This window comes from Rana temporaria, chromosome 2 (genome assembly GCF_905171775.1).
Source record: "Rana temporaria chromosome 2, aRanTem1.1, whole genome shotgun sequence".
NCBI lineage: Eukaryota > Metazoa > Chordata > Amphibia > Anura > Ranidae > Rana > Rana temporaria.
In genome coordinates this window covers 16,463,816-16,478,617 of record NC_053490.1, presented here as the reverse complement: position 1 = coordinate 16,478,617, position 14,802 = coordinate 16,463,816, and the positions used below count along the sequence as shown (strand labels likewise).

The following is a 14,802-nucleotide window of genomic DNA, read 5'->3' as shown; positions in this document are numbered from 1 at the left end:
AAGCTCAAAGAGGAGAACCGGCGGCTGCGGAGGGAGCAGGGGGTGGCTGAACTTATGGGGCTCTGAGTCCCCTCTCCCCCCCCCCCCCCCCGGACTCTGAGCACCAGTGCTACAGCATTTCAACAAATATAACTTTTTCTTTTTATGAATCTCCTGTGATTGTCACTTCAGAGCCATAACCTGCCCCTCCCATAGCGGGACACCTAGACGGCGGCGCACAGACCCATTCGCTGTCTTCACACTGACTTCTGGTGACTTTGCAGATCGCACAAAGACTTGGGGACTGACCGGCGTGTGATCTGACGACCCGGTAGCATACCTGAGTCGGAAGCAGTTACCAATGGAGGTCAGTCACGCCAAACGGAGTTAACCTCGGACTAAAAGCTCTGAACCCGTCAACCCTACTGGACCAGGGAAGGTCCAACCGGGTTTGCCGGAGCAGGGAGAAAAAGGGGGGCCATTGTGAAGGATGTCAGTGTAAATCTCCCTGCTTGGTTCATGTGTCACAAGCTATTGACATGTTAATGACCCTTCCTCAGCCAGCTCCCTAGTTCAAATGGTAATTGATTTATTGTGTGTGGGAAGGAGACCGGCCTTACTGTTTACAATGATTAGATAAGGGGCTCATGTTAATTATTCTGATTGCTTCATTGTGGTCAGGCTGTTACAACTAGTATTTAACTCCAGTGATGTCTTTATCTAAAGAAACGTGTCTGCATGGTCGGCTCCGACTTGTCTCCTATAATCTGTATGGGAAACCCCACTGTGTGAGGGGGGTGTTCCTAACAGGCTGTAACCACATATAAGCTGAGTTTTTGTGTCAATAAAGTGTCTTGTTCCAGCAGTAAGCTTGTCTCATGTGTGGCTTTCTGGGCGATTCCAGGGATATCCCTCCTCGTGGAATATTGGGGTGATTGTCGTTATGGGAAGAAGGGAACGTTGACGGGGATATCATACCGATACCGTCACAGCATCCATCGCGTCACTCGTAGCCGAAAGAAGCCGAACGTCGGTGCGGCTCTATACTGCGCCTGCGCACCGACGTTCGGTTTCTTTTCGGAAAATCGTGACGCGATGGATGCGACCGTCGGAAGCCTCTCGGAAGACTGTCAATCAAGAAGGAACGCCCATTCCCGCAGCCCATACCCGGAAGCGACGGAGAGGATGCATCTCGTAAACGGGTAAGTACTGCACATATTTTAAAACAAATAGCCGATTCCCCTAGACAAAACGAGCAGGAATCTAAGGCTAAAAAGTGCTCTCTAAGGGTGAACCACCGCTTTAACAGAGAACAGAGAGAGACAGAGAGAGTGTCATTTTTTGCAGGTAGATAGAGCAGGCAGGCTAGTCAGTTAATGTTACAGTGTGTAGAGGATATATATACATCCCAGGTGTTGTACATATATTTATACACTGTATAGTTTAGCTAAACCAGTTCTTACTAATTTACTGGCAGGCAGGTGATTGTGCTATTTAAAGACGTTATCACAGGCATACTATAGACACCCAGCTATATTTTTTTTAATTTAAGCATCATTAAAATCACTGCAGGAGCAGTGATTTTAATGATGCTTAAATTAAAAAAAAAAATTAAAAATTCCTTTAAATATTGTACCTGCTGGGTGTCTATAGTATGCCTGTGAAAACGTCTTTGAGAAACCGGGTCTTGCCCCAGGGAACATGAATCAATGGAAAAAAAGTTTTAAAAACGGTTGTTTTTTCAGGAGTCCTGAAAAAAACAACCATTTTTAAAACCTTTTTTCCATTGTTCCCTCGGGCAAGACCCGGTTTCTCAAAGACGTTTTCACAGGCATACTATAGACACCCAGGAGGTACAATATTTAAAGGAATTTTTCATTATTTTTTATTTTTTTTATTCACTTCAGAGGTGAACCGATGATAACGGTCCGTCGGACCATTCTCATCGGTTTTGTCCGACCGTGTGTACAAGGCCTCAGTGAACAAACAGCATCGTGAAGGATCGCTCCCCGCAGGTTTCCGACCGCCGCATGTAGCGGGGGGGGGGGGTCCCGATCGGACCCCCGACCCGCGGAAAGGCCGGGACATACATGTACGCCCATGTGCCTGTACGTGCCATTCTGTGGACGTACATATACATGCGGCGGTCGTTAAGCGGTTAAAACATGTATTTAAATGCAAACTTAGTAAACATAATTTTAGTTAATTTAACACCTCCTTTGTCCTATTCCACTACTGAACACCTTTCTTAGCTACCGTGTGATGGCCTGTCCTATCTTCACTTTCTCTGCATGACACCGGACAGGAACATACAGTATATCACTGAGAACCTGTGGTCAGGAAAATATTTGCCTGAACAAGTAATAATGGCACCAGAAGCTTTTGGTCCTCAATCTTTATAGTCTTAGCCATAGGCGTGCGCACAGGGTGTGCCAGGTGTGCCTGGGCACACCCTAATCACCCTGTGTGGTGCAGATTGCACCGAAATATACTGGGCCAGATTCACGTAGATGAGCGGCGGCGTAACGTATCGTAGATACGCTACACCGCCGCAATTTTTCATCGCAAGTGCCTGATTCACCAAGCACTTGCGATGAAAAGCTACGCCGGCGGCCTCCGGCGCAAGGCGGGCCAATTCAAATGGGCGTGTGCCATTTAAATTAGGCGCTCTCCCGCGCCAGACCTACCCCGCATGCTCCGTTTCCGAACTCCCGCCGCACTTTGCGCAAAGTGACGTCATTTTTTTCGAACGGCGACGCGCGTAGCGTAATTACGTATTCCCGGACGGCTTACGCAAACAACGTTATTTTTTAAATTTTGACGGCCATACTTTATACAGCAATACGTTTGCTGTGTAAAGTTAAGGCACCAAAAAAAACTACTAACTTTGCGACGGGAAACTAGACTAGCGGCGACGTAGCGAACGCGAAAAACCGCCGGGAATCGCCGTAACTCCTAATTTGCATACCCGACGCTGGTTTACGACGCAAACTCCCCCCAGCGGCGGCCGCGGTATTGCATCTTAAGATCCGACAGTGTAAAACAATTACACCTGTCGGATCTTATGGATATCTATGCGTAACTGATTCTATGAATCGGCCGCATAGATACAAACAGGGATACGACGGCGTATCAGGAGATACACCGTCGTATCTGCTCTGTGAATCTGGCCCACAGTGTTAAACGTGCACTAACGCACAGAAAAATACAGAATGAAACGGCACATAGCACACCAAAATATATAAGTGAAACATGCAGTAACGCACAGAAATATACTGCGTTAAACGTGCACTAACGCACAGAAAAATACAGAATAAAAAACGGCACATAGCACACCAAAATATACAACGTTAAACATACAGTAATGCACAGAAATATACTGCGTTAAGTATGCAGTAACGCACAGAAATATACCCCTGATATTTCATCAGATCTCCCTAATGGGGCTTCTAAAATAAAATAAATATATAATAAAAATAAAAAACTACTGACACTGTCCAGTGCCCTAATGACACCAATCTCTGCCCTACTGACACCGTCCACCACTCTGCTGACACCATCAGTATACTGTATATACACATACAAATATATTTGAGCTTTGGGGTGCACACCCTAATGCAATAGGCTGCGCACACCTATGGTCTTAGCTGAGGCAACAGGTATATTCATAAAAAATACACAATTGTGTGGTGTAGCATTGGTGTAGGCCAGTAATTCTTCTTTCTCTCCCTGGCTATGTGGGGCTCCTCAAGATGTTTGAGGTTCCTTGAGCTTTGCTTGATTAAAACCAGTGCCTGGCACCAATGACCACCACTGTAAGGAGATAATTCTTCCCACTGACTATCAATATAAGGAGCATTTTCCACTGAAACCCAATCAGTTAGTCTTTGCACGCGTTGCCTGAGGCCTCGTACACACGACCGTTTTCCTCGACAAAATCCATCAAGAAAATTGGTGGCAGAGCTTTTTTGCCGAGGAAAACGGTCGTGTGTATGTTTTTCGTCGAGAAAACTGTCGTGGATCTCGACGGAAAAAAAAGAGAACAAGTTCTCTTTTTTCTCGTCGGGAGTCTCAATTTCCTTGTCGTGTTCCTCGTCGGGCTGGTTTACGACGAGAAACACGTTTGTGTGTATGCTTAGAAACCCTTGCATGCTCAGAATAAAGTATGAGACGAGAGCGCACCTTCGGTAAAAGTAGCGCTCGTAATGGAGATAGCACATTTGTCACGCTGTAACAGACTGAAAAGCACGAATCGTCTCTCACCAAACTTTTACTTAACACGCAGTAACATGAGATCAGCAAAAGCACCCCCAAGGGTGGTGCCAGTGGAATCGAACTTCCCCTTTATAGTGCCGTCGTACGTGTTGTACGTCACCGTGTTTGAGAACGACGAGATTTGGTCTAGAAAGGCACGGAGCAAAGAAGTTTGGGGGAGGGGCGGCATGACAGGGAGGGACTGGCCGCGGTGATAGGCTCCTCAGGAGTTAGGGGAGGGGTTGGCTTGTGAGAGGGGTGGGGGCGGCAGAGGGTTCTGGCGCGGAGGAAGTGACGTCTCGTCACTCCTCCATTTACAACACAGGGAGAAGCTGCCCACCCACCCTCCCTAGTTTTGAGCTTGGTAGCGGGCGTTTTTTGGATCTCTGTAAGACTAGAAAGTCTGGTAGTTGGGGTAGAAAAGGTTGTACCCATACGTGGTATGGGGGTTATTGTGTACCTTTCAAGGTTGTACCCATACGTGGTATGTGGTTATTGGGTACCTTTCGGTTGGCGTGGGTTAACCAGGAAGGGGTTAAAGTGTTAGGTCACTGAGGACGGTTATACTGCCTCTGAGTCGGTGTCTCACGACTGAGGCCTAGGTAATAATTGTTGTCCCAGTGTCCAAGTTGAGTGGGGTGGTCCTTTAGACCACCAAGGGTTGGAAAATGTGTATATAGTTATTTAAAAAGTTATTTAAACGGTTATTTATGTTAAATTTTATTTGGTTAAATAAAGAAGGCCGGAAGGCCAATTTTACTCCACAACGTGGTCCCTTGTATCATTGGGGTTTGTGGGGTAGATTATAAAGGGGGTTGGAGTATGGTGGTTAAGGGGATAAGTGGTCACTAGGATCGGTCCTTAACATGTCATGACAGTGTGTACGCAAAGAAAGCTAGACAAGATTCTCGAACAAGCCTGACAAGGAACTCGTCAAGGAAAACGATGTTTCTTTTACGACGAGATTCTCGGTCGTGTGTACAAGGCCTAAGACCTGAAAGTTCTTTCAAGGGTTCCTCTTGGGTAAAAAGGTTAAGGAAGGCTGATGTAGACCTTTGTGCCACTATTTATATAACTAAAGTAGTTTACTTCCTTCAGGCTGGTAGACTAACCATTACTTGTCATTGAAGATCTTAAAATAACCACAGCCTCTCTGAAATAATCTATACAGTCAATTTGTAGTGTCTTTAATAAACAATGACAGCTTCTAAATACAATTCTAATGCCGCGTACACACGGTCGTTTTATGTGATGAAAAAAAATGAAGTTTTTAAAAACGTCACTTTAATTGACCGTGTGTGGGGGAAAACGTCGTTTTATGTCTTCTAAATTGACGCATGCTTCAATTTTACGTGTCGTTTTTCAAAACGTCAACTTTTACTTCACAGAAATTGACCGTGTGTAGCAAAAACGTCGTTTAAAACGAAGTTTTTTCATCCGCGCATGCCCAGAAGCTACTTATGAAGCGAGCTTCAATGGAAAAACGTGGTGGAACGTAACCTCGCTTTGCTAGAACATTGTGAGAAAAACGATGGTGTGTAGGCAACTTCGTCTTTGAAAATTAAAGTTTCAAAAACGTCGTTTTTTACTTCACAGAAAATGTCGTTTTTTTGCATCACATAAAGTGATGGTGTGTATGCGGCATTAGGAACATTTCCACTGCCAGTGGGATTCTTGGCTCCAATACCCGAAGGCACGCCCATTGGTGTGCGCAAACTCTTATTGGTGGGAACAGTGGTTCCTTCCTATTTTCCTGCCTTGGTACTTCCAAACTGGTTGTTCCTTTTTTCCCTGTTTTTTTCTCTCATTCATGTTTCGATTTTCACAAAGGTAATATTCTTTTTGGAGTGATTACTGAAGTTTGGGGCCTGGGGGCCTGGAGCTCTACCTGTGGTGCCCCTTCCTCCAGAATCCCTCTAATCTTTGCATGTGAATTTTGGTCAACCTGTTGCATTATCTGAGATGTATGCATCATGATGGCATCTGTACCATGCAAAAAATGACTACGTGTGAGGCCTTGTACACACGAGGAGACATGTCCGATGAAAACGGTCCGCGGACAGCTACAATGGAATGTTTTAGATCAAAGCATATTCATGTGTTAGAATGGCCCAGTCGAAGTCCTGACCTAAATCCAACTGCGAATCTGTGGCAAGACTTGAAAACTGCTGTTCACAGACGCTCTCCATCCACCGTGACAGAATTTGAGCTATTTTCCAAAAAAGAATGGGCAAGCATTTCACTCTAGTGTGCAAAAAGACTTGCAGCTGTAATTGCAGTGAAAGGCGGTTCTACAAAGTATTGACTCAGGGGGGCGCAATACAAATGCACGCCACACTTTTCACATATTTATTTGCAAAAAAAATTGAAAACCATTTATCATTTTCCTTCCACTTCACAATTATGTCCCACTTTGTGTTGGTCTATCACAGGGGACTCCAAACTGCGGCTCGAGGGCCAGATGTGGCCCTTTGCTAGCATTTATCCGGCCCTTGGGGCAAAATTCCTCCCACTGATAGGAGGCACTATTCCTCCCACTGGGGCACTATATATTCCACTGATACCAATGATGGGATACTATCCCTCCTACTAATAGGGGGAATACCGTATTTATCGGCGTATACCGCGCACTTTTGTGCCCTGAAAATCAGGGCAAAATCGTGGGTGCGCGGTATACGCCGATACCCGCTTTCCCGCACGACTTTTGAATACTGCGCCGACATATACCGAGCGCAGTACACTCGGGTATAGTCGGGCAGTCTCGGCTCCTTCCGCGCTCATGTCCTGGACGTACAGGACGTCAGCGCAGGTAGCCGAGCATTGCCGACAATACACGAGTGTACTGCGCTCTGTATATGTCGGCGCAGTATTCAAACTCGGCGCGGGAAACGAGCGGGGAGGACGCCGCAGAAGGACGCCGGACCCGCCGAAGAGGACACCGGACCCGCCGAAGAGGACACCTGACCCGCCGCAGAAGGACACCCGAAGCCGCAGAAGGACACCCGAAGCCACAGAAGGACGCCGGACCCGCCGAAGAGGACACCCGAAGCCGCAGAAGGACGCCGGACCCGACGAGGCCGCTGATGGACGACGCGCAAGACACCAAAACTGTAAGTACAAAAAAAAAAAAAATTCCACAGGATTCGGGGTCACTTTAGGGGTGCGCGGTATACACGGGAGCGCGTTATACCGCGATAAATACGGTACTTCTCCTCCTATTGACCACCAAACCTGAGGCCATATTTATTCTCACTGATGCTGGATGCCGTGACATTTCCTGCCCCTGCTGGCCACAATTCGGCCCTCCTAAAGTCAGAAGGACAAAAAAATGGCCCTTTGTTTGAAAAGTTTGGTCTATCATATAAAATTCCAATAAAATACATTTAAGTTTTTGGTGGTAACGTGACAAAATGTGGAAAATATCAAGGGGTATGAATACTTTTTCAAAGCGCTGTATCCACTCCCAGAAGCTGCGACATCATCATGGTGTCCATGCTCTCTTCCCCTACATGTCTCAGAACTCCCCTTGTGAGGTAACCAGAAAAGGATTGTAAGCTTCTTTCATCTCCAGGATATTGGACCAGTGGGGCGCTAAGAGGTATGGGAGGAGGGAGTGGTCACCATGATCATGTCGTGAATTCAGGGCGCAGCTAAGCGTGCTGCTGACAGCCCAGCAACCAACTGCAACATAAAGGTTGGTTGTTGTATGAATAAACCACAGCTCATCATCATAAGCGTCTCTTTGACAACCTACAATTGAACAACTTTTCACAACCAACTAGTAGTTTAACCACTTGCCGCCCGACCAAAGACAAATTGACGTCGGCAAAGTGGTTGTAGAATCCTGACTGGACGTCAGGGGCGCGCATCGCGGCGAACTTTGTTGCAGGGTGTCAGTCGGCGACACTTTACCACGTGATCAGCCGTGTCCAATCACGGCTGATCACGATGTAAACAGCAAAAGCCGGTAATCGGCTTTTCCTCACTCGCATCTGTCAGACGCGAGTAGAGGAGAGCCGGTCGGGTGCTCCTCTGACAGGGGGGGGTTTGTGCTGATCGATTATCAGCACAGCCCCCCCTGAGGATGCCCACTGGACCACCAGGGATGCCCACTGGACCACCAGGGATTCCACTAGATCACCAGGGATTTAAATCAAAGGTATGCCACCCTAGACCACCAGGGATGACACATAATGGATGCCAATCAGTGCCACAATGGATTCCAATCAGTGCCCACAATGGGCATCACTGATTGGCAGGCATTGTTTGGCATCCATTAGTACAACACATTAGTTAGTGCCCATCTATGCCCATCCATGCCGCCTATCAGTGCCCATCCATGCCGCCTATCAGTGCCCATCCATGCCGCCTATCAGTGCCCATCCATGCCGCCTATCAGTGCCCATACGTGCCGCCTATCCCTGCCCATCCGTGCCGCCTATCTCAGCCCATCAGTGCCACCTATCCCTGCCCATCCGTGCTGCCTATCCCTGCCCATCCACGCCGCCTATCTGTGCCCATCTGTGCCACATATTGGTGCCCACCATCAATGCCACCACACCAGTGCCACCTCATCGGTGCCCATCAGTGCCACCTTATCAGTTCCAGTCAGTGCAGTACCATCAGTGCCCATTAGTGAAGGAGAAAACGTACTTATTTACAATGTTTTATAACGGAAACAAAAAAAACATATTTTTTTCTAAAATTTCGGTCATTTTTTTTTCTTTTTTTTGCAGAAAATAAAAATCCCAGAGGTGATCAAATACCACCAAAAGAAAGCTCTATTTGTGAGAACAAATTTATAAAAATTTAGTTTGGGTACAGTGTAGCATGACCGCGCAATTGTCATTTAAAGTGCAACAGCGCTGAAAGCTAAAAATTGGTCTGGGCGGCAAGGTGTATAAGTGCCCTGCATGGAAGTGGTTAAAAAAAGGAAAGGGATGGTCCCAAACCTGGGCAATTTCCATTTGCAGTTATCATGGAAGCCTTATAACCTCCCACCAAAGACTGGACTCTCAAAATATTTCTACTGTAAGCTTTTATGCATCAGTAATGGCGCCATTTGAGCTTACCTTTAGGAAGCAGCTTCCCCGAGCAGTGCTCTCGCTGAGGGTGGCGTTGTATACCGCATTGGCAAAGACAGGCTCATTATCATTCACATCCAACAACTGGACTTTAACTATAGCCGTGGCGGTCAGAGATGGCCTGCCGCGATCCGAGGCCAACACCGTCATAGTTGGCTGTGGGTCGCGCTCATAATCCAGTGGTGCTGTTGTAGTGATGACTCCGGTTTCGGGGTGGATGTGGAACCAAGGCGTGTCCAGAAGGCTGTATCTCACTTCTCCATTCTCTCCCAGATCTTTATCTCGGGCTGTGACTTGCAGGAGGAAGCTTCCGGGATGGACTGCTTCTGGCACACTGTGGCTATATTCTTGCCGATCAAACACTGGAGGATTATCGTTAACGTCTGTTACCTCAAGAACGAAGGAGGATTCGGCCCTCAGTGGTGGAGTTCCTGTATCTGTGGCTAGAACCCGAAGCTTGTAGGAATCTCGTTCTTCACGGTCCAGCAACTTGTCCACACAGATGAGGTAGATGATGCTATCTTTTGTTGTCAAAGCAAACTTGCCCTCTCCACCCTCCAGGGTCACATCCACATCAGGATGTTCTCCATAGTCCGGATCTGAAACCGAGATACGAGCCACATACTGGCCTGGCGTAGCCCCCTCAGATACTCGTGGGGCCCCATCCTCACTCAAGAAGATGATAGTCATGCTGGGTTGGTTATCATTAGAATCCCGTACCTGAATGGAAACGAAAGCTGTTCCCACTTCTGGCTGCGCTGCCCCATCCCGGGCCTGGACAACCAGTTCATGGGCTTTCCGTGTCTCGTAATCCAAGGGTTTGCTGAGCTGTATGAGTCCAGAGTATGGATTGATGGTGAAGAAACCCTCTGAATCACTTTGTCTGCGGTTTATCTCATAAGTCACCTCCCCGTTCTGGCCCAGGTCAGCATCTGTGGCATAGACTTGCAGGACGCTGGAGCCAGGTAAGAGGCTTTCGGAAATCAGGGTCTGGTAACGGCTTTGGTTGAAAACTGGGGCATGATCGTTGATGTCCAATATAGATATGTCAAGCTTAATTTGTGAACTCCGGCTTGGAGAACCACCGTCATAAGCTTCCAAGATCAAAGTATAGACAGAACAGTTTTCCCGGTCCAGATTAGAGTTCACCACCAGATCTACAGATAGCACACCACTGGACATGCTTCGGGTTTCCAGCCGGAAGGCTTGCATAGGATCCCCGCTTTGAATGAGGTAGCCCTGAGTGCTCAACACTCCACTATCCAGATCTACGGCCGGTTCCAGTGGGTAGCGAGTGCCTCGTGGTGTGTGCTCAGGGATACTTAGCTCGATACGGTCCTTAGCAAAAGTAGGAGAGTGGTCATTGATATCATCCACATGGATGTGCACCTCTACCGTGACCCCCTCAGGGGTGACCGCTATGAAGCTGTAGAGGTTGCGCTGTTCCCTGTCCAAGACTCGAGCTGTCTTGATTATGCCAGTAAGTTCATCTATGTCTAAGTCACTAGTGACGCCGCTTCCCTCCTGATCTGATATGAAGAACATGTGCCCTGTGGTCCCCGGTGGAAGACCTGCACTGATATCACCGATGATGGTGCCAGCTGGTTGCTCCTCGTCAATGTGTAGCTCTAGCACGCCCAGAGAGGAGAAGGATGGGGAACATGCCCAAAGAAGCAGCAGGAGAAGCCTGGGAAGCAGCATCTTTTGTATGTCTGCTTCAAGGTCAGAGAAGATAATGGCCCATTCTGCAGAAAAGAAAAAGAAATTAGAAGTCAGAGGAGGAACATGATATATGAAACTGTGCATAGAGGAACAGGGACTGCCTGATTGTCTAATGTATCTCAAAAGCTCCCTCAGCTCTGCTGCCATCACCCTGCAGTTGGAGGGGCATACTTCTTACATCATGGCTTCTATGACTGAATGACCCTGTGATGGAAAGGGCAAGCTGCTAATATGATGATCCCCATGACTGTATAAACTCACAAAAAGAAGTTTAACATCTAAAGCCTCGTACACACGACCGATGAACTCGACGGGCGAAACACATAGTTTTCCTCGTCGAGTTCCGTGTCAGGCTGTCGAGGAACTCGACAAGCCAATTTTCTCCATTCCCGTCAAGGAAATAGAGAACATGCTCTCTTTTTGGCTTGTCGAGTTTCTCGACAGTTTCCTCGATGAAAATGTACACACGACCGGTTTCCTCGGCAAAAAAATATCTCCCAGCAAGTTTCTTGCTGTTTTTTTGCCGAGAAACTCGGTCGTGTGTACGAGGCCTTAGGCCTCGTACACATGATAGGATAGCCAGAGGACAACGGTCTGAAGGACCGTTTTCATCGGTCCAAACCGATCGTGTGTGGGCAGCATAGGTTAGTTAACCTTTGGTTAAAAAAACAGGAACTTGCTTTAAAATTTAAAGTGGTGGTTCACCCTTATTGACAACTTTCCATCATTAAATTAGGCATAGTAGCGCGAGCTACAGTATGCCTGTATTTATTTTTTTAGCCCGGTACTCACTGTGCAATCCTAGCGAGACGATTCCGACTCCCCGCAGGGAATGGGCGTTCTTATCCAGATGGAAGATGATTGACGGCCGGCTATGGCACGTCACGCTCCCCGAAGATAGCCGGAGTAGGTCTTGGCTCTTCACGGCGCCTGCGCACAGACTATGCGCAGGCGCCGTGAAGCGCCAAGTCCTATTTCGGCTATTTCCAGAGAAGCGTGACGCGCCATAGCCGGCCGTCAATCATGCTGCCTCTGGATAGGAACGCCCATTCCCCGAGGGGAGTCGGAATCGTCTCGCTAGGATTGCACAGTGAGTACGGGGCTAAAAAAATAAATACAGGCATACTGTAGCTCGCGCTACTATGCCTAATTTAATGATAGAAAAAAAAAATGTTTTATTAGGGTGAACCACCGCTTTAACCGATGGACGCCTAACCGATAGGTCAAAACCGATCGTTAGTATGCAAAAGCATCGGTTAAAAACCTGCGCATGCTCAAAATCAAGTCGACGCATGCTTGGAAGCATTGAACTTCGTTTTTTTCAGCACGTCGTTGTGTTTTACATCACCGCGTTCTGACACGATCGGTTATTTAACCGATGGTGTATATGCGTAACGGACCATCAGTCAGCTTCATCGGTTAACCTAAGACAACGGTCCTTCAGACCGTTGTCCTCTGGCTATCCTATCATGTGTAGGAGGCTTTAGGGGTTGATTTACTAAAACTGGAGAATGCTAAATCTGGTGAAGCTCTGCATAGAAACCAATCAGCTTCCAGTTTTTTTTCTGTCAAAGCTTAATTGAACAAGCTGAAGTTAGTAGCCGATTGGCTACCATGCCGATCTGCAGCAGATTTTGCACTCTCCAGTGGCAGGGACTTGTATTTCCTTCCCAAAGTCAATTACTTTTTTATCCATCCCATGTGAGGAAGTGCTGGATGTCCCACAACTACCTTGATCTCCCTCAGACAAGGACTAAGGGCCAGATTCACAGAAAAAGTACGCCGGAGTATCTGCTGATACTCCGGCGTACTTTCAAATTTGCCGCGTCGTATCTTTATTTGTAATTCACAAACAAAGATACAACGGCGTTTGGCTAAGATCCGACAGGCGTACGGCTTTGTACGCCTTCGGATCTTAGGATGCAATACTTCGGCGACCGCTGGGTGGAGTTTGCGTCGTTTTCCGCGTCGGGTATGCAAATTAGCTGTTTACGGCGATCCACGAAGGTACGCGCGTTCGTCGCATTCTCTTACGTCGGCGCTAGTCGGTTTTTCCTGTCGCAAACTTAAGCCTGCTATTTCATGGCTTAGAATTAGACCAGCCATGTTAAAGTATGGCTGTTGTTCCCGCGTCAAATTTCTAATTTTTTTTTTGCGTAAGACGTCCGGGAATACGAAAGGACGTAACGCACGTCGCCGTTCAAAAAACACGTTGGGGCGCCGTAATTTCGCGCAAAGCACGGCGGGAAATTTCCTTACGGAGCATGCACAGAACATTTGGCGCGGGAACGCGCCTAATTTAAATGGTACACGCCCCAATTGAATTAGGCGGGCTTGCGCCGGACGGCTTTACGCTACGCCGCCGCAAGTTTACACGCAAGTGCTTTGTGAATCAAGCACTTACGATGAAAACTTGGGGCGGAGTAACGTAAAGGGTATACGTTACGCCGCCGTAATTGTTCGTGAATCTGGTCCTCAATATTTTTGTGGACCAGGGAAATTTGTGGCAATCTAGGAACACCGGTCCATGTCCTGCGCAGATCTGGAAGGCACCCAGTGTCCCTGGTTAGGACCGCTTGCCAGAACTGTTCTCTGGAAATGTTTTAAGAATTCCGGCAAGAAGATTTGGTCTCAGACTGAAATGAGAATCATCTCTTGCCAACTTCAATATTAATAACAGCCAGAGAGGGGATTGCGCAGTGTGGAAATAATACACCGAAATAGACACAATACAGCTCTTGTACACAGAACCCCCCCCCTCCCCTCTCCATCCTTCCCCAAACTTCACACTGTCAAACAAACTTTTCCGATGCAAACAATTAAAACGCAGCATAGCGAGCGCTGAGAGAAAACACCACTGCGACTTCCTCTCTCTATACAGGGAGGACAATATAATACTGTCTATATAGGCCAACGACACACAACTAAATATACAGCATCTCATAGACTAGATCATGTAACATGCAGAGAGGGATCATATATCACATATAATACAAAGGAGTATATAACGCATATAACACACAGGGACTACACCACATAAAACACATGGAGGATATAATACATAAGGCTCAATTCACAAAGCTTTAGCACATTGATAAGGATTTTCTGTTTTAGCCGTGTGGTGGTAATTACCTAATTTCATTGGGCCGCAGCTGAAAATAACTTTCACTTTATTAAAATGTTATTTCCAATCTCAATGGATGCAGCTGAAAATAACTGTCACTTTATTCAAATGTAAATTCCAATCTCAATGGATGCAGCTGAAAATAACTGTCACTTTATTCAAATGTAAATTCCAATCTCAGTGGATGCAGCTGAAAATAACTGTCACTTTATTCAAATGTAAAATTCCAATCTCAATGGATGCAACTGAAAAGAACTGTGAATTTGTAAAAAAAAAAAAAATATATATATATATAATAACCGTCTTTATCCAGGTAGTTTTGCTTTGTGGATTGAGTCTATAGAAGGATCTTTTATCGAAAGCACACAGGGGGATGCAACACATTAGCACAGAGGCAATATAATGCATATATGATACACGGGAGGAGTCTGGCAAAAGGGTTCAGTATCTGGTCAGTTCAGGGGGCCAGCAGAGGGACAATATGGAGGACGACGTTGCAAGAACAGGCTAAGGCTGCATTCACACTTCGGCGTACAAAATCGCGGCGTTTTGTCCCGCGAATTGCGGCGACAAATAGCGGCGTTTTGTACCGCGATTTGCGGCGACAAAACGCCGCGATTGTGAATGCAGCCTTCACCC

At 47.0% G+C, this 14,802-nt stretch overlaps 1 protein-coding gene across 1 annotated transcript in view; it reads right to left on the bottom strand.

The window, feature by feature from the left end:
• The window catches only part of DCHS1 (dachsous cadherin-related 1), a 119,032-nt gene that overhangs the window by 95,359 nt on the left and 8,871 nt on the right, over positions 1–14,802 (bottom strand). Inside the window, exon 2 of the mRNA XM_040339879.1 lies at positions 9,306–11,062. Within this exon, the coding sequence (XP_040195813.1) occupies positions 9,306–11,018 (1,713 nt within the window). The 5' untranslated portion in view covers positions 11,019–11,062. The remainder of the gene's footprint in view (positions 1–9,305; positions 11,063–14,802) is intronic.